The 26,380-nt window shown below is 32.9% G+C and overlaps 1 protein-coding gene and 1 pseudogene across 2 annotated transcripts; one reads left to right on the top strand and one right to left on the bottom strand.

Moving 5' to 3' along the window:
- The first annotated feature begins 804 nt into the window (after positions 1-804).
- Positions 805-16,991, top strand: LOC149491771 (uncharacterized protein At5g08430-like; annotated as a pseudogene). Its single transcript, XR_016319279.1, has 9 exons — positions 805-1,076; positions 4,857-4,936; positions 5,658-5,844; positions 6,864-7,716; positions 7,843-7,955; positions 9,189-9,248; positions 10,092-10,142; positions 14,333-14,403; positions 16,263-16,991. The product of XR_016319279.1 is annotated as an uncharacterized protein At5g08430-like (transcript).
- Positions 16,992-19,172: 2,181 nt separating this feature from the next.
- On the bottom strand, positions 19,173-24,885 carry LOC149491770 (protein PSK SIMULATOR 1-like; the record flags this gene model as incomplete). Its single annotated transcript, XM_089717054.1, is given in 6 exon segments — positions 19,173-20,001; positions 20,139-20,183; positions 20,291-20,367; positions 20,585-20,701; positions 23,336-23,439; positions 24,816-24,885. Coding segments are annotated over 6 exon segments (930 nt in total), but the record flags the coding sequence as incomplete, so codon positions are not given.
- Positions 24,886-26,380: the final 1,495 nt, after the last annotated feature.

Genomic DNA, 26,380 nt, shown 5'->3' with positions numbered 1-26,380 from the left:
AAGCGAGCGGCTGGCGGCGTCAGGCGGGCTGGAACGGTGTCAGGAGGGCCGGAGCGGCGCTGCGCGGAGAGAGAGAGGAGAAGGAGAAGAGAGAAGAAGAAGAAGAAAAAGAGAGGGCCCGACGCTTAAAGCTCTAATTTTTGCGACCGACACATCGGTCGCAAATTTTATAACTATCGGTCGCAATTTTTAATGAGCCGACGTCGTTTGACTAGGCTCAAAATTTGCGACCGATTTGCGACTAAATATCGGTCGCAAAAAATCGGTCACAATGTAGTCTCCAATCGGTCTTAGAACTTTGCCCCATTTTTGACACGCGAAATTTTGCGACAGAAGAACACTTAGTCGCACATCGGTCGCAAAATCGGTCGCAAATCCGTAGTACACAGGTCGCAAATCATTAACCATTCTCGTGGGAATTTTCAGCGTCAAAATTTGCGACCGATGGCTTATAAGTCGCAAAATTGCGACCGAATTAAGTCGGTGTCAAAAATCGGTCGCAATTGTGCGTTTTTTTTAGTGATGGGTGAATTTATATATTAAGCCAAAAATTATATCTATCTATATAGATATAAATTATTAATTAAAATTAAATATAGTAAATTGAAAGAATTTGGGAACTGAAGTAATTATTATAGTAAATTTAATTGGATTGTAATATTAAATGAATTTGAATTGGAATGACTACAAAATAGGGAAATTTGTTAATGAGTCTGGATCCTTTTCGCAAATATCCGCTGTTTGCCCATTCTACCCTCAAAAGTTAATACTAATAAACTGAAATAGCGTTGCATTGCAGATAGGGCTATTTTTGGAATCCGAAGTTTCAGATGGCCTAGGAAAGGGAAGAAAAAGGAAACGTTCATCCACCAAGAATGTCTAATGTCTTGTAATATAAATAAACCTAAGCGCAGCGCCAGCAGTCAGCAGTCAGCAGTGTCCGATTCCACTTGGATTTTTTGCATTTTTGCGATGAAGGGGGGCAAGAAGAAACGACACATTGTTAAAGAAAGAGACTCTGAAGATTGGTGCTTCGTTTGCAAAGACGGCGGAGACCTAATTCTATGCGACAATCCGTCAGTTTTGTTCCTCTTCCAACCCATTACTTTGTTTTGTTTTGGTTTTGCATAATCCTTTTTCTTTGTTCCTCTTTTTTTTTTTTTTTTTTTTGGAGCATTTTCTTCCTTTGAAGCATAGTTTTGTCTTTTCAGATTTTGTTGCCTTCTGTCATTGTACCTTTGCTATTTTATATTACTTATTTTATATTAAATATTATATATGCATGTATTCTTTTTATTATTTCATATTAATTTAATTTCTGTTCTGGCTTCAACCGGTTCGAACCGGTTGAACCTCTGAGCGGTTGGATTAGAATAATTTCTCAACTGTTTGTCTTGTTATTTCTTTTCTTCGCTTTTGATAAATTGAATACATATATATACATCTAATATTTTTAAATTGAAGAATTTATATTTTAATTCTTAGTTAATATCATTTACATTTACTTATTCATCATTTTTTTTGGTGTATAATGGGAAATTATTCATCGTTTTTTAGATTTAGATATTTTATTTATTTATAAATTTATAAATATGCTTGTCAAAATTGCATGATTTTGATAGGACGTATCTTGTCTTTGTCCCACGTGTGTTCTCTTGAAAAGGGAAAAAAGAAAAATCTGCTGTGCGTGTATGTATGATATTGTTTTCCATTCTTTGTTTATTAGTATTCACTTAATACTAGTATTTATTTTATTTATTATTAAGCATATCAATATCAAATAATAATATAAATATTTTTAATAAAATGGGTTGTCCGCAATTTTTCTTTGCCCAAATGGTGCTGAGATAGCTAAGTTAAATTGGTTGACAATGGTTAACCTTTCAATTGGAATTTATTTGCTGAATCCTAAGACGTGGCATAATAGGTTGGGAATTACAACCTAAAAATTCTATGACATTTATGTGTTCAAATGGTTTAGTGACAGTTTTTTAGTAATGAAGTTTATGGATGCTGCCATTATGGAAACTATATAGAAAGCTTTTCAAATTGCCAATCGGTAAAGCTTGGACAGCTAAGAAGATATTTAGATTGTGCACACAGATGTTCATTGATGATTTTACAAGGATGACTTGGTTTTATATCATCTATACTAAATCTCGAGTTATCTCTTTTTCAAGTAATTGACTTATGTGATATCTGATAATAGAATCGAGTATACTTTCAATAGAATTCAACAAATTCTGTGAAGATTTGTGAATTCAGCAACAGGTAACAATAAACTACATTCTAGGTCAGAATGTTGTCTACAAAAGAAAACAGAAATCTGAAGGTGCATGTTGATAGAGATAGTATGAATTGTTCTTTACTTCGTCAAATGACTTCTAAAAGTTATATGGTGAAACTATAATTAAGACTTGAAGTTGGCAAATGTTTGCACACCAACTGGGGGAGAACTATGCCGACATATTTACACTAGTAGAGAAGCATGACACCATTAAGATACAAGTGCTGATTGCTGCTTAAAAGGGATGGCAAATGTGTCACTGGATGGGAAACCTTTGGATTGCTTGCTTAAAAAAGCTCTTTGGAGTGACTTGATGGTTTTGAAGGTTTTAGAAGAGGGGATGATGTACAAGCTAAAGAAGGCCCCTCAGTGATTACTTCTTAGAGCATGGCTTTGGGAGGAGAAAGAATGATGCTATTTTTTATATGTAAGAGAAAGTAAAGGTGAGAAGCAACTTATTGTAGCTTTGTATGTAGATGAACTGCTGGTGAAAGGAGACTTTCAATGTTGCTGATATGGTTGTAATTGGAGACGATGAAAAGAAGATTTCTCGCGCAAGAAGGCTATTGGCCTAGGAATTTGAGATTTACAATTAGAAACTAATCTTTAGTGTTACAACTCCAGTTATTCAAGGAATATTTGTATGCACTGTCATAGATCAATAGAATCATTAAAGTCTCATTCATATTATTATGGATAGACTAAACTAATAATAATAATAATACAAATAATAATAATAATGCAAAAAAATAACAATAATATAGTTAGGGAATTCGTAACAGGAGCGGGAGACTCAGTTGATCTAAGTCGACATCAAAGTCTGATTTGTCTTCCACACACTAGACCAAATGTAACCTATTCTATAAAGTTTAGTTAGCCAATACATGCATGATCCTCGCAGTTCTCATCTAGAAGTGGTTTTTGCATTTTAAGATATTTAGAATCTGCACTTGGAAAATATTTAGTTTTCATTAAGCATGGTCACTAAATTGAAACCTTTACTGATGCTGATCGGGCTGGCTCTCCTGATCATAGGAGATTAACCTCTGGTTATTGTACCTTTGTTGGAGGAAACCTAGTTACTTGGAGAAGTAAAAAGCAGAATGTGGTAGCACGTTCAAGTGCTGAAGCTGAATATAGAACCACGCATCAAGGTGCATGTGATATTATGGCTAAAGAAGTTAATGGAAGAACTGCAAATTTCTAAAGGAGAGAATTCATCCCTATTTTGTGATAACAAAGCTGCTATTAATTTTGCACAAAATCCAATTCAGCATGATCATACGAAGAATGTAGAGATTGACAGGAACTTCATAAAAGAAAAAATTATCCAGGGTCTCTTCAAGCTTACTCATGCGACCACCAATAATCAACTTTGCTAATGTATTTACTAAAGGGTTCAATAGCAAACCCTTTTCATAACTTAGTTTGCAAGTTGGGCAAGTGCAACATCTATGCACCAACTTGAGGAGTATTGGCTCGTGTGATTGTATATGATTTAGATTTGATTGTGTTTGATTTAGGTGTTGAATTATGTGTTTTTTTTGTTGATTTTTTCTCTCTTCTCTTTTGTGTATAAATATATGCAAATTTAACTCAGAAAAATAAGAAGAAAATTGATGAAGACTTTAATTCTTCACAAGAGATAGCAATACTGTCCAACATGGAAGATCCAATCATAGTGTGAAATTTCATTTCCTAAGTTGCAGAAAGAACCAAGTGATTCACCTAGTGTATTATATGTTTGAAGACGTAATTGCAGATTCCTATGGCAAGATTGAGATTTTAAGGAAATGGTTGGAGTATCACAGAAAATTCTCAAGGAGTGTTGGAGATTGAGAATATATTTGGATACTCTAGTTATTATGTACGTTCTTGTTGGCAAGTCTACTAGTGGGGTTAGGTAGAAGGTAAGTTTATTTTTTGAGTGTCCAAGTAACCTAAGTATGGATTCTTCATGGATGTCATCTAGTTTTTATATTATTTATCTTGTAAAATAGAGCGCTATATATATATATATATATATATATATCTCCTATTTGAGGTTGAATTTCAGAACCTGTGTGTGTTCTGGAGTTTGTTCTCTGCCCTATCTTTTCAACAATATCACTCACTACTTGTCTGATTCTGCTGCATATTAACCATGGTGAAACCAATATTTAGAACTTCGTCTCTCTTGTCCCCTGTTTCATTTAGGTTATAATGTGAAATTTTATGAAAAGAAATATGCATCTGCATCAATAAGTAAAAAGAAAAAACAAGATTTTTTCTTGTGAAAAAATAATGCTATTAATGTTCATGTGTTGATTTAATTTGCATAATATTTGTGAGTTTTACATATATGTGTTTGCTGAAAATTTGAAAAGGATGGTTTTGTTAAATTCTTGTGTTTATTTGCAAATGCATATGTTTGCGCGCCCAGTTGGCATGTGTTTATTGTACTTATCTAGAATTTTATATATGATAATATAGTGTTGCCCACACAGACAAATTCTATGGATTCAGCACTACATGTCTCAACATAAAATGCTGTCTACATTACACTAGTAACTTTGTCTCCTCTCTTCAGTGATTGTTTGAAGGTTTATCATCCAAGGTGTGTGGGAAAAGATGATTCATTTACAGAGACTGGAGAACGCTGGACTTGTGGTAAGACACTCATATTACTCATTGAATTAATATGACATGACATTTTGACGATTGTATTCCATTCATTGTTAAGCATGTAACAAGGATAAGTTTGGCTTTGGCATGTGTGCAGGTAATGGCAAAGCCATGTTACTATCGTAGGCTCTGTTTGTTTGTGGAAAATGTTTTCCCATTTCTTCTAGTTTTGATTGTCTATGTGGAAAAAGAGAAGTTATACTTTAGATTTTTACAAACCATAAAATAGATTAAAAAACTCCACAAGATAATCATCTTGGTCCATTGTCACTAATCCATCAACCACTTCAATATTGGCAATGCTTACCTGATTTTTTGCTTGTTTTCTCTAATTGTCTCTTTATTAAAATCAAATGGAAAAATATATGGTTGTTATAGGTTTGAACTGTTCTCATAATCTTGTTCATTGGGGGAAAATAAATTTTTCCAGACATTATTCCAAATGCCAAAAAAAATAATATTTTGCATATTTTAATTGTTACAAATAAAGACTGTAAAATAATTTGTTTTCTCAAATAGAGGACATAATTCCATAGGAAGTCATTTTCAGTGAAAGAATGGAGCCTTAATTTATTTTCTTGTTCCTCAGCTACTTTTCATGGTTGAATATTATAGGAAATCTTTTGCAACTAATTTTTATAGGAGAATATTTTCAGCAAACTTATGTGCCATTGTCCTTATAATTGATATACTTAATTAATTTCAGATCGGCATTCTTGTCTAATATGCCATAAATCCCAAAGTTCTATTGCTACTGCTGTCCTAATGCTGTAGGTGGACATTGCACCGGTGCTGCTGAGTTTGCACCTGTTAGAGGGAAGAAAGGACTATGTACCGAGTGTTTAGAGCTTGTGTTGTTTGTAGAAGAAAAAGAAGATTTGAATGCTGATGGGGTATGTAAGTTATCCTGTAAGTGCTATAGACATATCTGAATTCTTGAAGGCTTCATATTTTTAAATTAGCAAAATGGAGTTGCTTGTTGAATACTGCTTTTCTCAGGCTACATGTTGCCTTTCAGAAATGCCAAACGTAGTACTTGTATATAACTAGTAGCAGCTGATGGCTTATGTTTGGGTAATCTGTAGAGAATATGGTTTTTGTCAATGCCAATAAATGATGATAAAGAAACAGAAAGAATTATATATTAAGATTGAACAACTCAGCTTTTCGTTCTGTCAGTGGAGCATTTATGTTATTCAGATCTAAAAGATTGTGAAACACAAACATGATTCATTGAACTTCAGCAATACATAGATGTTTAGTTAATGAGAGAGAGAGAGAGAGAGAGAGAGAGAGAGAGAAGGAAATGGATTTCTTATCTTGTAGCATATACTACTTCCAAATTCAATTATACATATTATAGCAATATTGTTGGGTTGCACTGTAAATTGATCTTCTGATCTTTTGGAGGGAAAGCAATGTATTATGGCCAGTAACATACATTTCTCATCTCTGCTCTTCTACCATCTTTGTTTTCAAGTATATTATTACTCACAACTTTTCTAAAACTTTGTTGAAAAGCAATTATTCTAGATACCATTAAATTGTTTAAAAATTAGTTTTATAAGCTTTAGTTATCCTTGTGATATTTTTCAATACTTGATGAAATTTTCTCACTAGGATAAATAGCTTGAGGCTTTGTCATCTATTAGTAACATATAACCAGTAATTTACTTTTGCTAAATTATTATTGACAAAGTTCAGACCAGCTAACAAAAAGGCAAAAGAGGAAATTTATGATAAGTGGCTAGTCTAATTCTAAATCTAAAGCTGAATAAAATTCAAATAGGGACATCAGATTTTGAACTAAGAGTTCTAGAATATTGATATACTCTCTTCTTTTTCTTGATGAAGTTTCTTTTTCTTTGCTTGGTGATTGTTTCTTTTTCACTGAAGAATTGTTAATTTGCAGGGCAAGATAGATTTAAGAGACCGAAACACATATGAATGCCTGTTCTTGGAATATTGGGACATCATAAAAGAAGATGAAGGTTTGAGTTTGGATGATGTCTATTCCGCAGATGCCAGGTTGAAGAAGGGTCAATCTTCCAAGTACAGCTTCAAATCAAATACATTTGGCAAAGGCAAAAAAGACATAGTACTGATAAACTCTGATAGCGATCTGGGTGATGCTGAAGAATTTGGAACAACTGGAAAAGGGAAGGGGTCCAAGGCATTGGAATTTATGGGGTGGGGATCAGAGCCTCTTATTGAGTTTCTTAGATATCTTGGTAAAGATACAACAAAAGAGTTATCACAGTATGATGTTCATTCAATCATCTGTGAATACATTAAAGAAAAAGGACTTTTAGATCCAAGTAAAAGGAAGAGGATCCTTTGTGATGACAAGCTTTATTCAGTTTTTAGGAGGAAATCTATGAACAAGAATAAATTATATAATCTTCTGGAAGTCCACTTTGTTGAGAACTTAGTTTCATCAGATGAGGATGAAAAATGGGATGAAGTTGAAAGCTTTTCCCGTGAAAAGAATGAAAAAACCTTGCAAATTCACAAGAAACAGAGAACTGAGAGCTCTGGTAAAAAATTTAAAGAGATGGAAGCAGATCCAAGGGTCCAAGAAAGCTGTTTTGCATCTATTATTTCTGATAATATCAAACTTGTCTACCTAAGAAGGAGCTTAGTGGAGGAGCTGTTAAAGGATCCTGAAAGCTTTGGGAGCAAGGTAGTGGGAAGTTTTGTGAGAGTAAAGAATGATCCAAGAGACTGCATGCAGAGAAATTCTCACCAGCTTTTGCAAGTAACAGGTAATTTAGCTGTAATTAGGCATTCCTGTCTACTAGAGCATTTAATTATCACTATAAGACTTGGGTGGTGGCTTATATTTTTCTTTGAATTGTTTGGATTCATTCTATGTTATATTTGCTTCTCAGGAATAAAGCACACCTCAAAAACTGATAAAACCAATAGTGAAATTGTTCTAAGACTTTCCACTATTCCAAAAGATGTTCAAGTTTCCATGCTATCAGATTTTGACTTTTCCGAGGTAATTAAACTCTTCCTGCTCTAAGGATGACAAACTCATTGTTATCAGATGCTCCATGATGCATTACAATAACACTAAACTTTCTTTTAGCTGGAATGCTTGTTAAATGCTGTCTTATGCTTATGCACCAAGCAGTACTATAAGTTGACTTGTACGCTGTTTAACAGTTAAGATGATGTGTTAACCTTTGCAGGTGTTTTTTTTTTTTTTTTTTTTTCCAGCACCTCTTACATGGTATTTCTTTTGTCTTTTGGCGGATGAAAAGTGTGAGCTGCTGGGATTTGAGCCCAGGTCTCTACATCCATAATGCAGAATTCTAACAACTAAACTACAGCCACCCTATCACGCAGTCTGTAACATGTTGAGGCTTCCAATAAGACTCGCTGTTTGCTGGATTTCAGTATTGCAATGTCAAGTCACATGGCTGGTGCTATAAATCCTTTTGAAGCCAAAAATAAAAAAATAAAAAAATAAAAAAAATGTAAAAACTGTAACAGCTGTAATGGTTGTGCATCGTCCAAGAAAAATAACAATTGAAACACTTTGCTAAATTGATGGTCTATATTTCTGTTTTGGTCATTAGTAGCCTAATTAACATGATATCTGAGTAATTACAGGGAAAGTATATGTATTCCGACTGAATCACCACTTAATCCTAGATCAATCTTGCAACAGAGTAAAAAATTACTGGGAATTGCTGTTATTGCATATGAAAAATGTTGACTTCCTGCTAACATCATGCTTATGTCAGCAACTAGCTACAATACTTGGGCTACAATTAGGTTTTAACATTTTTTAGAATTTATGGATTTGATGGAAGGATTCATTTTCAGAAAATGTTGTCCTGATTTGTAATTGTAAGTAAATCTATAGACTTGTAATATGTCCTTCAGTATTTTATGAAGCTAATTTGCAAACTGAGTTATCTTAAACATGGTTTTAACAAATTCATTTCTCAATAGTTACCCGATTTTACCATGCTCAGTCCTATAACAAATCAAGTGATCATGTCAATGCTAATGCAACCTGTCATTTGCACTCATCATTTTTAAATCATATTCTACAACCCTTATGTGTTGAAAATTTCTTTCTTATTACGTTTCAACTTTTCTGTTAGTCTGTTTTTAGTTATTAGATGTTGCTTAAGTTTCATTTCGTAGCGTGAATTGAGTCCATCCATAAGTCCTTTTTATTTTATTTTATTTTTTTAAAATCCCGTGCTATTATTTGCAGGAAGAGATTGATGATTTGAGACAAATAGTGGAAATGGGCTTACTCAAAAAGCCTACTGCTGTAAGTATCTGTGAATTAATAATTGATTTATATAGATTGAGAGGACAAGTAGACAGTCAAATTCAAGATATATACACAACTTCGTTTGCAAAACGTTGATTAATTTTAAGCATCGATTCTATCACCAAGCATTGCTATTTTTATCTAATGCTTGAGGATTGATCTAAGTCAATTCTACTGAAAACTGAAAGCTAAAATTGAACTCAAACTCAATTGAGTTATATTTTTCACACATGGAGCTTGATGGTATGCTTGAGATGCTTGAATTTGAATTTTTGACTCCTTGTTATGGGAAACCCTAAATTATTTGGTTTAAACTTGAGTAAACTTTTTGTTAACTCAAGCTCTAAGTCAAATGATTTCTTTTCAAGTAGCTTAAATTATACATGTAATATGTCATTATTTAAACAATACCTTCAAATTGAATACTGGAGAAAAGCAAACCTATGAAAGAGGGAAAAGAAAAGAATCAGAATTGGCTTTGATATTATCTAGTTTTATCTCTTTCTTTTGGTTGTTGGCAAAGAATTTTGAAATAGTTTTCATGGAGGCCTTAGTACTTCATGTCAGGGGAATAACTCTTTTAGTCAAATAGAAAAGTTATAAGATATAGTCTAGCCCAAAGAATATTTTTTCAATCAATCCAATGCCTACTATACAAGCTTTTCTTGCTTCCTAACTAGAGAAAAAAGTTTAATTGGATAGAAGAGGATGGTTACATGGAGTATGATATGTAAGTATAACTACTTTCATCATGTACCAACTTTTGTACCCTTTTATTTACCAATATGAATAAAGATTTGGTTTACTCCATAAAATAACATGAACATTTTTGTTTGATAGATGGAGCTTGAACAGAAGGCTAAATGTTTGCATGAGCATATAACCAAAGATGTAAGTGTCATTTACTTATGCTAGCTTTGTTTGAAAATGTTAATTGTTTTCTGTAGTGTTTTTTTTCACTTCTTTAAGACAGCAGAACATAGTTATTGCAACTAGCCTAGACATCAACCTAGCGTAGGACTGGTCATTGATCCAACTGAAGGAAATACAACAACAACCAAGCCTTAGTTTCAAACTAGTTGGGTTTGAATCTTTTATTTCAAGTATACGCTTTGATCAAATTAATATCAATGCGAAGCAAAGTATAGGTTGGAAAATTTTGAAATATTTTTTGTACAAAAAAAAAAAAATTTTTTTGAAGGGGAATTTTAAAATCATTTGATATGTTAATAAATAGGACAAAGGTAAAATCGGTAACATTAACTAACTAGGGTTTGCTACACAAATCATTTTTACCTCCATTCTGTTCTGTTTATAGCTACATCCTAATATCCAAAGACTAGCAAAGTGGAAAGGATTGTTTACATGGTAAAAAGATCTCATTATTGCTTTTGGTTCCTTTGGAGCCACAAGTCATGGTTTCTTTGTATTTGCCTCCGTTGGTAATGGCAGCCCTAGCAGCCTTATGGTAATAATATATCAAGACATGAAATGGTAGAAGAGATGAATGGGCCCATAAATTTTTTTTTTTTGTTACAAAATTGAAACCGAGGACCTATAAAGTGAACTAACAATAATTTGAAGAACAATGAGTGAAATTAATCATTTTTAAAGGTTAAAAATTTAGATAATAAGGGGAGCTCTTTTAAGAACAATGTTAGAGATGCAATTACGGCAGGTTGCAGTTTAGTCTTCCCATGTAGTAGCTTTCCATTTTATTTTTGGTAGGAGATCAACTATTTAGTCTTCTTAGTTAGTAGTTTCCTATTTCTCTTTTTGGTAGGAGATCTCCTATTTAATAAATTTCCTATTGAGTTGTCTTTCTATTTACTAGTCTTACCATTTAGTAGTTTCCTATTTTATTTATAGTAGGAGATCTCATTCTAGTAGAATTATTTTAATAAGTACTTGTACTCCTCTATAAATTGGAGGCTTTAATCATGAAATAAAATAAGCAAAATTATTTTCAACTAAATTGAGATCTAGACTCTCTAATGAGTCTAAGTTTAGAGCTCCTTTTTAATGATCTTGCAATTTTTAGCAACAATAGGTCGAGGAAAGATTCGTGGTAAAACAAAAGTTTTACCTTTTGAATCATATTTTATATTAACAGGCTTGTGACGAGATCCTGGTTGAGTGAACATAACAACTTGATATCAGAGCCAAACGTCATAGGAGATTCAACCAGTGAGATCAAAGCTCTTTTACAAGAACTATAGGCACATAATGAAGCTCGAATGCTCCAAGTTGAATCTCGACATGAAACCCCGCTGTAGAATCTAACTCGGCAAGTGCAGGAACTTCTTAGCGGATCAACCAGAAATTGAAATAAGGGAATCGAGGTGACAAGTAGCAAGTCAACTCTACAAAACAAAAATGGTGGAGTTGCGGAAGGGTTCGAGGCGTGTGCTGCTACTGTGACAATTCCGCAATACACCAAATTGGATTTCCCTACATATAATCGGTTTGATGATGCATTAAGCTGGCTTCACTGGTGTGAACAATTTTTCTTAATCAAAAAATGCAAGAGGTTGATAAGGTGGGCTAGCAGAATTCCATATGGTTGGGGAAGCACAACTATGGTATTATAGATTGGAGCAAGAGAACATGGAATCTCGTGGGATGTTTCAAACACTATTGCAATCTTTGTGTTGGTCCACCCATGAAGGGTAATCCTTTAGGTGAATTAGTCAATTTAAAACAAACAAGTTTTGTGGAGTACCAAAGGCAATTCCTGGTGCTCTTAGCAAGGGCTACAACAGTCAAGGATGACCAACAAGTCAATCTTTTACGCCAGATTATCGGAAACCATAAGGTCGGATATCGAAATGCATAATCCACCTAATTTGGTTATTGCGATGAACTGGCGAGAGCTTTTGAAAGGAAACAACAATTGGAGCAAGTTGGAAATACAAGAATGGGTGCTTCAATATTTGCAAGCCAAAGATTCTCACCTTCAATAGCTCATTCTACCAATAACATTGGAGAAGCATTGACAACAAGGACAACATTGGTAGTGTTTCCACTCCTTTTGTGAAGCGACTAAACCGGGTCGAAATGGCTGAAGACGGACCAAAGTGTTGTGCTATATTTGTGACGAACCATATTCAATTGGTCATTAGTGTAAAAAATTATTTTGGATAGAAATATTAGATTTGGATGCAGATTCCCACGCATTTATGGGCCAGCAACATACTCAACTTGGGAGCAGTTCTCAAGCTTGAGGACCAGCTCTTCCTCCGGGAGGGGAGTAACGTTAGAGATGCAATTACGGCAAGTTGCAGTTTAGTCTTCCTATTTAGGAGTTTCCCATTTTACTTTTGGTGGGAGATCAACTATTTAGTTGTCTTCTTAGTTAGTAGTTTCATATTTCTCTTTTTGGTAGGAGATTTCCTATTTAATAATTTTCCTATTTAGTTGTCTTTCTATTTATTAGTCTTGCCATTACTAGTTTCCTATTTTATTTATGGTAGAAGATCTTATTCTAGTAGAATTACTTTAGTAAGTACTTGTACTCTATAAATTTGAGGCTTTAATCATGAAATGAAATAAGCAGAATTATTTTCAACTAAATTGAGATATAGATCTCTCTATCGAGTCTAAGGCTAGAGCCCCCTTTTAATGAGCTTGCAATTGTTAGCAACAATACGTCGAGGAAAGAATCGTGGTAAAACAAAAGTTTGACCTTTTGAATCAGATTTTATTGTTAGCAGGCCAGTGACAAGATCCTGGTTGCGTGAACATAACAACCAACATATACTTCTCTTAGTAAAGCAACTCATTCAATTTGTCCCCTGTAAGCACCAACTTCAGCTTGTAATCTTTGAATCCACATAGTGCTCTTGATCTAGTACGAACAATGATGAGCTTCCTTAAATTCAAATCTTCAAGCAATCCTTCAAATGACAATGAAGACATTGCTCAAATTTGTTTTAAGCATTTCTTTTTTTTTTTTTTTGGTTCATTTTAACATGGGAAAACTGAGAGGGGAAGTCTCTGTTATCACAAAATAAGCAGCAATTTAAAGAAAAGACCAGCGCAAAATCTTGTTCAAATTCACTTCGATACCAGTTTACGTAGAATCTAGAAAGAAATTGGTATTTAAATGGTTGTTACCAGTACCCATGTAGTAGGAGAAACAACAGAAAGACTAAACATAGAGAAGAAAAATTAGGCACTAAGCCTTTCAAATTAATTTCTTATTATTCCATCATCAAAATTTTGAAAAATAACAGGTTATTTAGGTATTTATAGATTCTAGAGATCTAGTTAATACTACTCCTAACTAAGAAATTAACAAAGAAAGTATTAAACTCCCAAAAGAAAATATAAGAAAGCAAGATATTTGACATACTAAGTTTTGAAGGTAGGAGAAGCTTGAGGGCGCAGTATTAGTGTGGCTAGTGACCATGGATCTAATAGTTTAGCAACATTGTAACAATTTGCAACAGTGAGATGACACTGCGAAAAGGTTGTTCTTTTCTGTTATTTTTTAATTTTCCACTGTAGCGGGCTGGTTTCTTTTTTCCAATAGGCTACCTTTTTTTTTTTTTTTTTTTTTTAAAGTGGCAGTGGGATAAGTTTTCTTTTCCTTTGGTTGGGAAATGAAAGATGGCATTAAATGTAAATTAGACATATAAAACATATAAAAGTCCTAGCCTTGTTCAGCAAGTTACTCGGTCTTTTTCTTTTGTATTTTTTTGAATATCTATTATCTGTTTAAAATTTATTTGTCTGCTAGCTAGTGCTTTAATGCATCAATATGTTGGTATCAGAGATTTGCATATTGGGAGTGAGGGCCCAGCCATGAGAGTGAGTTTTTTGCATTGTTTTCGAATGTGAATAGTGTGAAAAAAACTTATTTTCCAATATTATGACTTTGTTGAGGAAAACTTTATGATTGGTCCCCATATAAAGAGCAGTGTCTCAATGCACAAGGCTTTCCATGTTGCACTATTTACTTATTTGTTTTTTTCAGCCTTAAGATATCGTTTTCAGCTGTTGTTGCATTTGGTAGACAAGCTATTATATTACTTTTCTTCTCTCTTTCCCTTTTCATTATTTGGAAGATTTTGTTGCAGTGGATTGAGAAAGAACTGGTCAGATTACAGAAGCGCATTGATTTTGCTAACGAAAAGGGATGGAGGAGAGAATATCCTTTCATGGTGTAAGTAGCATGTGGTTAATTCTAGAAACATTTGCATAATATGCTCACAAATTCTCTTCAACCTATGAAAATCAAAAGGGCTTAGCTAATAGGCACATATATCCCAAACTTTGAGAGTTTTTTGTTGTTGTACCATATTTTTATTTTTTGACAATTCTACTCTAATTGAAAATTTAGTTGCAACTATAACTTACATACAAGTTATTTTTTAAAAAAAAGTAGTATAATACTTCAATAATATTTTGTTATTAATTCAAATTAAAAATAATTTTTAACCTCCTTTCTCCTTTTTTTTTTTTTTTAAAAAAAAAAAATGTTTAGCTAATAGGCTTAGTTGTTGGTATTATTTCCTTTTTTTTAATAATTAAGAATGGTTATCCAAAAACAAAAGATTAGATACAATTGCAAAAGGCACCAAAGTTTGGGTATAATTGTCTATCAGGCCAAGCAAAAGAGAAACAAGGCAAAGAATGAAAATTACATCAATCCCCTAGAGATTATGCACTCATTGATTTTGAAAGGAATTGACCCATTGGAACTCAATTGCTTTACTCTCTTACCCTTCTATTACTTTGTAAGTAAATCATTTATAGAAAAGGGTGACAAGCTAAATAATGCATTAATAATCTTTGGGCAGTCACCTTGCAGAAAATATAAATTTAAACATTTGAGAGATTTAGCATTTCATTTTATCTTGAAAAGCTGTTCCAATTTCACACGAAATTGACATTTGTATCATCTATACCTCAATTAGTAACTTTGGTAGCAATTACACCCTGAAAGCAAATTAGGGTTAAAGTTTATAATTAAAAATAATAAATGGTGGCCCTTCTGCCAAATTTTCCATTTTTGCCCTCTTCTCCTTGAAACTCTCTTTCCTGTTTCTCAATTTGAAAAACTAGTAGAAGTAGAATCATCAAAGCTAACAAGTTGTGGGAATATGTCAAAAATATATTTGCACACCAAGATACTCTTAAGAATAATTGCAAAAGAAGCACCAAAACACAAAGTGAATTAATCAAAAAGAAAAAAAAAAAATTGTAAACAAAAGATTTGAATTGAAAATAAACTTGAAAACTAATTGAGAGAGATTTCACAGTTAATTAATCAGCGAGAAAAAAACAGTACTGTAATCATGAGGTTTTAATTAATCAAAAAGAAAACCAATTGAAAACCACAATATCGAAGAAAAATAGTTGCTGAAATCTGCTTGAATAAGAAGGATTGTTTGTATGTTTATTGATCTTCATTTTTCTGTTTTTCTTTTTCTGCAAAGAATGAAAAAAGAAATTCTAAGTTGCTTTGATGATTAAATTGAAAACTAATATACAAAAGATTATTTAATTTAAGTCGAAAAAATTATTAACCAGAGAACTGAATTAGGAAGTCAACATGAGAGAATTAAATACTACAAAAACCTATTAAGAAAAACATGGAGATTTCAAAATGAAATCAAAAACTAATGGAAGAGGAATTGAGAATTTAAGGAGAAAACAACCAATGGGCTTGGTAACTTTCCATAGTTTTCTAGAGTTAAAAAACTTAGGTTAGTCATTTGGCTGAACCACTTGTATCCCGACTCATCGACCCATCTATTATGGTCTTGAATGTCTTCCTTTAGCCAAAAACTTGTCTGTTGTTAATCATCAAATATTGTCGTTAGTCTGCTCATTCATGCACTTCCTGATCCAATCTATCAATTATAAATCAAGCATGTGAAGAAATCACTATAAATATATATATATTCTTCATAAATAATTCATTGGCATACACGGTTGTATCTTTACGTGGTGATTCATTCATTTCAATGAATAGTTGTGAACCTTGACCTGTTTGCATTAAACGTTGCATGAATATTTAGAACAACTAGAACTGCTCAAGAAACCGTCTGAGCAGGAAAGATTAATGAAACAGCCGCCAAAGGTGATTGCAGAGCTTATCCAGCTAAGAACTGTTTCTGTAGATTTGTCAGGTCATTCTCCAAAAGAAGACGATTGATCATCAGTGATCCTTGTGGGGACACATAAACAAGCTCTCAAAATCTTAAAATGAGAGAACTTTTTGTAGTACAAAATGGGGAATGCTGTGCTTATCCGGCTGAAAACTGTTTCTGCAGACTTTGATCATTCTCCAAAAGAAGATGATTGATATCGGTTGATCCTTTTTGGGGACTCTTAAATCTCGAGTGCTTGGAATCTTTAAGATGATGGAACTTTTGGTAGTGACAAATGGGTGAAGATTGGGAATCCAACTGCTTAAGTTCTTACTGCATTTTTAACCTTTAGTGTAAACGTATGCAAGAGGTTTTTCTTTTGCACATGTTTGGAAGAAATTTTATTTTTATGTCAAAAATAGCGTGTTATTCCCAAGTTTGACTAGGCACAGTTACAACAGAGAAATGTTGATACCATTCTCTCCTATTAGATAGAAATAGGAGGGTGATGTTTCTATTCTGGAGGATCAATTAGTATCTGAACTTTGTACATTTAACCCTCTCAGTTTCTCAAACTTTATTTTTTATTAATTTAATTACAAGTGTCTAAACTAATAAAATCATTTTATAATTTGGTGTATTTGGCCAGAATTTCTTACTGACATCAAAATGAACTATTTTATATCATTTTTTCTTTCACTCTATTCACTTGTGATTGTACATTTCTCTCTTCTTTTGCATTTTTTCTTATTTTTATTTATTTGATTCTGGAAAAAAAGTTTATTTAACTTTTTAGATTTATTTTTAAAAATAAGTGAAAAGACTGAAAAGTTACAAAATTTTAAGAAATAAATGACTATTTAGATTTATTGAGTAAAATTGTCTATTTAATTTTCAGCAAAAAAATCTAATCAAATAACCTTGATTGAAAAGAATTTGCTTATCACTCGGTTGATAAAAAATAAAATAAAAAATTATTTTTTAAGGAAATTTTTCATATGATTGATTGCACTGATTTTCTTACATAGCTCCAAAACTCATTTCTACTAAGGAATATAATTATATGTTAATAATTCTTGGTTTGATATTTGGTATACATATTGTATCGGATAATAATGCAAATTAAAGGAATTGCATGTTTTATCATTTGTCTTGCATTACATGCATATTCACACAATTGAAATTAATATGATTATAAATGAGAATTTTACAAATTCAAATGCTTTTATAGTTTGGTATGATCCATAGGTTCATCCTAGATCAACAGTGACACGAAAAATTATGAATCCTCTTATAGACATTTGATGAACCAAAACATAATTCAATGTAATGAATTGATTATTAGGTCATCTCCAAGCAAAGTTCAAGTTGAATCTTTTACATTTCTAGAACATATACAAAGAGATAGTTATAGGCCAACTCATCAACCATATGGACAATTTAGATATTTTATGGTTTTGATAAATGTATCTACAAGATGATCATAACATGTTATTGACTCAAATTTTGGCATTTACGAGATTGTTTGCTCAAATAATTCGATTAAGAGCATATTTTTCAGATTATGCCTTTAATAATTATTGCATGTCAAGTGGAATAGTCGTTGAGCATCCTGTTACTCATGTTTCACAAAGAATGGTATGGTAAGATCATTTATTGCAATTTATTGCGAGGTACCAATTTGAAGACATGCTATTATACATGCAATATCACTTATTTATATTAGGCCAACAAATTATCATAAATTTTCCTCTTAATAATTCTTTTTGGTGTAAAGGTATATGTTCCAAATGCTCCACTATAAAGCACAGTGAATACTCAAACGAGGTTAAGAATATATGCCGGATATAAAGTTTCATCTATAATTAAATATTTAAAACTTATAACTATATTTGTCAATTGTCATTTTGATAAATCAGTTTTTCCAATATTGGGGGAGAATACAATGTAGTTAGGAAAAAAAGTTATAATTGTCATATGTAGATTATCAGGTTGTTCAAATTGTAAATACAGAAAATAATTCATTTGCAAAAAGTTAGAAATCAAATTTTCAGATGTATTTACTGATCTAAAAAGAGTACTAAATGGTTCTTTTATAGAGAGCAACCAAAAACGCCCATGTGCAGGGGCATTGTTAACATCGGTCCAGACTCAAGCCTAGATCTAGGCCCAATTGTGGACCAGGAGCAGTCAACCAACTTTCAGAAAGGCCTCTTGGGCCTTGACAATAAAAAGCCCGAGTTGAACATATTGCATCCATTTTGTACATATAGCTCAGATTGTGAATATTCTAAAATCTTTACTTAACATGCACTCAAGAAATTTGTATAAACAAGGTAAACGCTATTGTAATAGACATGTTTCTCTTATACATCATATTCGTAAGGTAATTCTCCTCTTAACTTATTAACTCATCAAATATGTGAAAATTCTTATGATCGAGAGGATTCGAACTCAAACCTTCTACTCTTACATTATTAAAAAGATCAATTAGACAATACCTAATTGACATCACCAACAATTATTTTGTTGAACATCGTAAGTCTATATCAATTGCAAAATTCCATTTGTTAATGGTAATGGCTTTATATATAACCAAGTCATCAGTCATGAAAAAGCCCAACCTTCGTGATTATCCAACAATAGAAAATATAAGATTAACCAAATGTATGAAATTCATGTGCGACTTGTTTGCACAGCTAAGGGAAGCAAGTTCCTGTCCACATGATCTATTGACACGAACCAAACTTTGAATTGCAGATTTTTACTTTCAAATAGCAAAATAGAAAAAAAGATAAAAATTTTAAATTGATGACATCTCTTTTGAAAAACTCAAGGTTTTATACGTAAATAGACTTTAGTAAATAAAATATTGTATGGATATCGTAGCACTCTCTACAAACCAATCTAAGCTATAGAAAGCAGACAGTCAGAGATAAACCAGCAAACAAACAGCATCTATTTTTCTGTAGACAATTGTTTCACAATCAAGCAGATGTATGAAGTAGAACTAACACTACCCTTTGCATTGTGGATCATAAGATCTGGGCCGTTCAAAATGATACTGTGTGGTGCAGTGTGACATTTGATAGTGCAGCAATATTATGTATACATCTCCTTCACACACTGCAATTTATCTAACCACTTCAACTCTGTCAATCACATCCAAAGCTTTCTCCTTGTCAATACCAAACCCAACAATTGGTACTACAGAAGGAGGCCATTTAACGATGACGGGGTCCTTGCTTTCATTTTTAGGGAAATAGTTGCTGCTCTTACTAAGTCTATCATGTTTTCTCAACCCTGTCTTCCCAGACTCGAAGTCCTGACTCTTACTAATTCCTCGTGTCCGTTTTTTCTTACTTACAACCTTTAACATTAAGTGGTCTTCAATAGTTAATGAAGGAACATTTGGTGACTCATGCTTTGGTTGCTCATTCAACTTTTCAAGCGGCATGCAAATTGTAGACTTGATAGGCAACTTCTTGCCATCACCACCAGCACCAAAATTGGATTTGTTGATCAGATGGTTCAGCCACAGTACAAGTTCTAGAATATGGGCTTCTGTTGTCTCCTTGTCTGCATGGTGGAGTGTTTCAATCCGAATTATATCACCTGGCCCAGCAGCAGGTTTCCGATTAACCTCAGACCTGTAATGTACAAAACCCATATTTTCTCTCACACCGACATCCTCCCACTTGCCAAAAATTTATTTTTTAATATCTAAACAAAAATGAGATTTTTTCAGAAAATTGGTAGGTAAAATAAAAATATGGAATTTACTTACCCAGTATTTGCCCATTCCCCAACCCAACCAAAACCATGATGTGCTCTGTTTCAAACCAGTTGCAATAAAAAAACAATAAAAATCCTGATTAAGCAGAGACAAAAGCAACAAAATTAAGAATATAGGCAGAGAAAATAATTTATGTTTCTTACTTAGCTGTATTCGTGGACATAGGGACAAGCCACTGCAAAGTCTTTTCCATCTCATCTTTGATTTCTGTAATTGTGAGCTGCAGAAGAAAAAACAACCAAAGTAATAAAAGATGAAATATAGATAGCTGAGACTCATTAAAGAATGCCTTGCATGAAATGAAGGAGGCAATAGCAACTTAAATTCTCTTTTTCTTACTTCTTGGATGGAAATATATTGCTCTTTCAATATGTATACCTATATATATATATATATATATATATATATATAAAGATTTATTATCAAACTATATATACCTCCTCCTTAACCTGAAAAGATTGTATTTTGGAACGTAGAGCAGATTTTATACTGGGTGGCAAGTTCTGGTACAATGAATCCCTTGTATTTGGAAGCATAGAACTTGATCGAGCCGCCTGAGAGAATGGAAGTGTTACATAGTGATTAAGGCAAAAGGCGCACTAATGCTCAAAGGGCTGTTGGGGCCTAAGCAATAGCCTCCGGGCGAAAGCACATCAGAGCAAGGTGAGGCGCAAAAATGGAAAAAGAAAATTATAACACATGTATCAGAAAATTATATTTAAAGATATCAGGAAAAAAAAGAATAAAATCAGAAAAACATGAAAAACACACATAAATCAGGAAAAAGAAAATAGCAACATAACAATTTATATTTTAAGGTATTGGAGATAGAAATGAGTACTAGATGCAGGAGTGGAGGCTGGATTAGGAATGGCAATGAGTTGGGTACCCTTTGAAAATTATCCTACCTGTTTCCATACCCATTTAAATATAAGATACCAAAGCCTATTTAAACACTTGCAATACCCAGCATTACCCATGCCATTCAACATTACCATACATAACCCAAACCCGTATACATACCTGTTTAGTATAAAAAAATGCCATTATTAGGAATAGTACTAGTTATTAAACAAGCTATAATTATAATATTAAGTATAATTAGAAAGGTTATAATTAATACTATTAGAATTAGGTATTATAGTAGGCATAATTATCAAATTATTAGGCATTATACTATGAGATATTTTAATACTATACGTAATTATAATGCTCATAGGAAATACTAATTAATTGAAAAGGCTATAATTATAATAATATCATTAGAATATTAGTCTATTTAAATTATTCAGTATGATTATAATACTATTTACAATTAGAAACTCTATGATTATAATACCATTAGAATACTAGTTATTAATACTAGTGATAATTACTAGTACACTTATTTCTAATAGATCTAATATATGCATACACATGTATATTTATAGGTATAAAATATAAATCATATTTTTTTTGACAAAATGAATCATATATTTTTATGTAAATAAAAATTCTTATTTTGTGTAAGTCAATATATTTAATTTTTTTCAAAAAAAAAAGTCAATATATAATTAATAACTAATTATTATATTTTGAATTACATGATTAACTACATGAAATTTACCTAAACTATTATATATAAGGAATTAAAAAATTACTTAATTTAGAAATATTATTTTATCACTATGCAAAAATATTTATCTTTCATCTATTATAAATATAAGTAGAATTGAAGTAGCTCAATGGTAAGTTTTTTTCATGTCTCTTAAAAGTCATGGGTATGTTCATTAAAATTAATGGGTTATGTGGTTACAAGCACCCAAGTCCCTAAACCCAAACCCCATATATCATGGGTATGTTCATTAAAATTAATGGGTTATGTGGTTACAAGCACCCAAGTCCCTAAACCCAAACCCCATATATCAATACCAAACCTGTAATACCTGTGGTTGGTTTGGGTTACGTACCTGAAAAAATTCAATCCATTGCTATCCCTAGGCTGGATCGCAAAGCACATTGGTTTTGTATTGCATTCTATTCCTTTTATTTATTTATTTTATATAAACATATGCTAATTGGACAGCTTTCTATTGAAAGAAAAACCTAGGTGGCTTGTTTAAGAAAAAGGTGTGCCATTCTTGCGCTAAAGGCGTGTGCTCTATCTAGAGGCTATCGCCCAAGTGAGTTTGCCTGCCTGAAGACAATTGAGGCATAAGCCCTTGAGCTTTAAGTAAGGCACGCCTAATAACAATGTTTCAATAGAATCCTTTGTTCAGAAATGTCAGAGAACGTGTGTATAGAGAGCCTTGCTACGAGCAAAAAAATATATAAACATGGCAAGGCAAATTGCAACTGGTGAATCAAAGAACCTTGTGCACCATTAACTCTGCCACTGAAAATCTTTTTATGGTCTCTTGCTGACTCCATGATGAGAGTTCTAAATGGATACAAGCCCTCATACATAATAAAAATTTATCATACCTTGTAGTTAACATGGAGCAAATAGATGACCAGCTAACATAATTTCAAGTAATTGTTTGTAACAAAGAATTATATAATGCAAGAGGTTACTGTACTGGAAACAAAAAATATTTGATTTGGACATTGCATGTTTTCGCTCTCATCTCCAGTTGCAGTGCTTACACCAACACTCCTTGGCCATAGGCTATACCAGAAAATTGATAGATTTAGGGCTTACTATTCTAGCATAATTCTTTATGTCTGGTTAGAGCCAACAATGTTATCTTCATTAAGAGACTTAGGCAGGGGCCATTCTATTGTGAAATAGTAAAGAATATTGGTGGCCAGCCATAACATCCATGTGTTGTTTTTGCCATAGACAAGTGCATTTAAGTTTTGTGAGTTATCTCTTTGTAACTACATCAAAACACTAATTCATCTTTATTCTTTCCATCATAGGAAACATAGGTGATTATTTAAGTTCGAAAACAATAGAACTTGTTTATGCTTGCACGGCAGAAACTTATTGGTGCAAAATAGTTCCTCTCTTTCTCGCAGTTTTTCTTGTCCACCCATATGGATTGCTCTTAAATTGATACAAGAGGAACTTATAAATCCTCTACGTAAATGTCAGATTATGTATCAATACAGCCAACACCATGTACCACAATGCAGGATTATGAAAATGAAATAGGTGAAAATGCAGAATGAGATATAGTAACAGTTAAAAGATAAGGCACACTCACAAGAGAATCAATTTGCATAACTACATTTGCATAATGCAAAGAAAGTCCAGCAGGTCCCAATCTCTGGTGATTGTTCATAGATGCTTTGATTGATACATCACTATCTGCAGGTTATAAATTTAAGTATTAATAGAACTATTTTAGTCAATGAACATCAAGTTGCAAAGAAACACCTTAGAGGTCAAGAACTGAAAGCACGTATTCATAGAAGACCATTCTTCTTCCTTGTAGTTTATTTTTCACTCCACAAGATTTGAACCCCTCCTAAAGTCTCCATGTTTTTTCAGTTCATGAGCCGCTTGGTTCATTTACAGGCGCACCGACGACCATTGTGGTTGACAATGATTGATGTTGGTTTTTTGTGACCAACAATGGTGACTATCAATGATCAGTTATTTGATGGGTGGTGTTTATGTACTTTTCTTTTGTGATAATAAGTTTGCCAAAATTCACAAGTCAGAAGGAACATTTATGGAAGTATATGTTTTAAATAGTGAAAACCAACGACACATTTATGGAAGTATCTTTTCTTAGCAAAATTTTCCTTTCAACATAAGAAAAGGAAAGTAAGGTGAATGCTAATGTTTGCAACAAAAAAATATTTGGGAAAAATAGCTTAATGACAAAAAGACCCAAATATCTATGCTAATTTCAAATCTAGCCTAAACTTAAAAAATTAGTTTCAATTGTATCCAACAAGTCAAAGTTAAAGAAAAATATTTTCTTCTTTGTTCAATTCTCACCTCCTTACCGTCTCTCTTTCTCTCTTTCTAAACCTAAATTTAATACAATGTTTATCTTTGTATCAAACATTAAAAATTATTTTTTACGTGATAAAACTTATAAAGTATATTTCTTTTTTATGCATTCATATGAAGGAGAAAGGAGGTAAAAGAATGGGGAAGAGAAAGAATAAAAAAATATTTTTATTTTAATTACTGTTAAAATAATTTTATTTTTGTTCAATTTTGACTCTTTGAATACAACTGAAACTAATTTATATGGAAAACTTTGGGCTTTTTTTTTTTTCTTTTTCACATTAGGCGCCTAGAAATAAATTTCAGTTCACCCCACCTAATGTCAGAAGAATGTAACCCAATTGACTAGAAGTTTTGTTCTATATCATAATATGAAGTCAAGCTACTGTAACGAGGCAACTAAAGCACTACAATCACAATGCATAAGGATTTCAAGATATTATGCAGGTTAATTCACTAAATACAAAATATTAAAGAGTCATCTTTTGTCATAATGTAAAACTTAATTGTATGTTGCCCTGTCAAAGTCTTCCCCACCTTCAGTACTTCTTTATATATAATACGGATTAGAAAATTGTACCTCGTTGTCAACCATCACCCATTTTTCAACCAGACTAAGTCGGATTGACAAGCGTTTCCCTCCCCCGTTCCCCCCCCCCCCCCCTTTAAAAAAATGTTTTTACCTTTTCATCCAGGTTTTAAGACCTCAAGCAAATACATACCAACAGTTCCAAAGATGTTGTGAATCTCCAAAAGTAAAAAGTGGACAATATCTACAAGCTTCTCCATCACCTAAAATCCAAACAAACAAGCAGCTTATCTAGAATTCCTGACTATTGATAAATTCATATTTCTTAGAAGTAACTTCACAGGCAACCAATAATATATTCTAAAGTAAGAAAAGCAGTGACAAGTAGCATTGTAGAAGAAACTTACAGCAACAAAAATGCTCACATGCAGAAAGCAAAGGACGTTTTGAAAATTTTTAGAAGGAAGAATCAAAAATTTTGAAAATCAGAAAATGATTTTCATCAATTTGAGGTCCAAAAAAAAAAGAAAAAAGTTAAATACAGTGCTTTGCAGCTACCTCTTCCAAGCTTCTGGACCATAGTGACCTTTTCCTTAAGTTTCGAACTTGCTTTTTCTGGCTTTTGAGTTCTACTCTCAATGATGCAAGGGTATCACCTGCAACGCATAGACCAGCATACACTCACAGTTCAATAATTTATCTGGTTCTTGTCAAGTTCTTCTGAAGTTCTATTAAAGGTTCGGCTGAAATACAAAATTTATGTGATAAATGCCTAAAAATATCCAAGAGAAAAGTAGCAATACTGTTTGTGCCTGTGAAGAATATGCATCATTTGAAAGATCTGAAAAAAAATAATAATAATAAAGGTTCCTCGAGGATAGCAGCCTTTTTAGAAGGCATATCATTGCATTTGCACACTCCACTACTCTTTTTATGAAAAAGGCATTTTCCTAGATGAAGATTGTTAGGAATTGATTATGTAACAAAATATTTGACCAATTGATGAATGATTGTCTAGTTATTTATAGTTATGTCTAAAAATATGAATGAGGAGAGGGAACACTGAGATTACCAAAACGCCCCAGTTTTTAATGGTAATTTAATTTTAATTGGTTATATTAATTTCCTCTTTGAATCTAAATTCTATAATTAAGAAATTATATTACATACTATATAAGGTGTGTTAAGGACTAGTTGTAAATAGAGTTCTGTTAGGAGTTAGATTCCTATTAGGTTTATAGTATCCTGTATATGTATATATATGTGACCCTATTGATGAAAAAAATACAAATATAATTTTCCAAATTCTTCTACATGGTATCAGAGCCCCCTGGGCTCGTTATTTTTTTTTTCTTTCTCTGCTCTTTTTTGCGTTGAAACTACAGGCAGAGGGTATTCTTTGGTGACTGCCAGTCTAGGTCACCCACATAGGCTGGTCTTTCTGTCTGACCGCCACCTAAGGAAGAAGGATAGGCTGCTGATCGGCTCTCCCTCCAAATCCGGTCACCGGAATCAACGCGAGTGGGCTCAACGTGCCACTCCAAGTTTCTGTCCTTCTTCACGCGCCCGTGCGTGAGGGCCCGTCCGGCCATCTCGGTCACTGTCTCTCAGTTTCCGGCGTCTATTCTGCCAATACAGTGCAACCCAGTGTGTTGCGTCGGCTCTCTGACTTTTGTGGTGTTTTTTGTGCTGCACCTTTGCTGTCGCCTTGCCGGGTACATTCTGAATTTGTGAATTTATATTGTGCTGCTGCCTCTT

Source organism: Jatropha curcas, unplaced genomic scaffold, assembly GCF_041381405.1.
Source record: "Jatropha curcas cultivar XTBG-Jc1 unplaced genomic scaffold, XTBG_Jcur_1.0 HiC_scaffold_631_pilon, whole genome shotgun sequence".
NCBI classification, from domain to species: domain Eukaryota; kingdom Viridiplantae; phylum Streptophyta; class Magnoliopsida; order Malpighiales; family Euphorbiaceae; genus Jatropha; species Jatropha curcas.
Note: the sequence above shows the minus strand (reverse complement) of the source record. Positions and strands in the feature narration are given on the sequence as shown.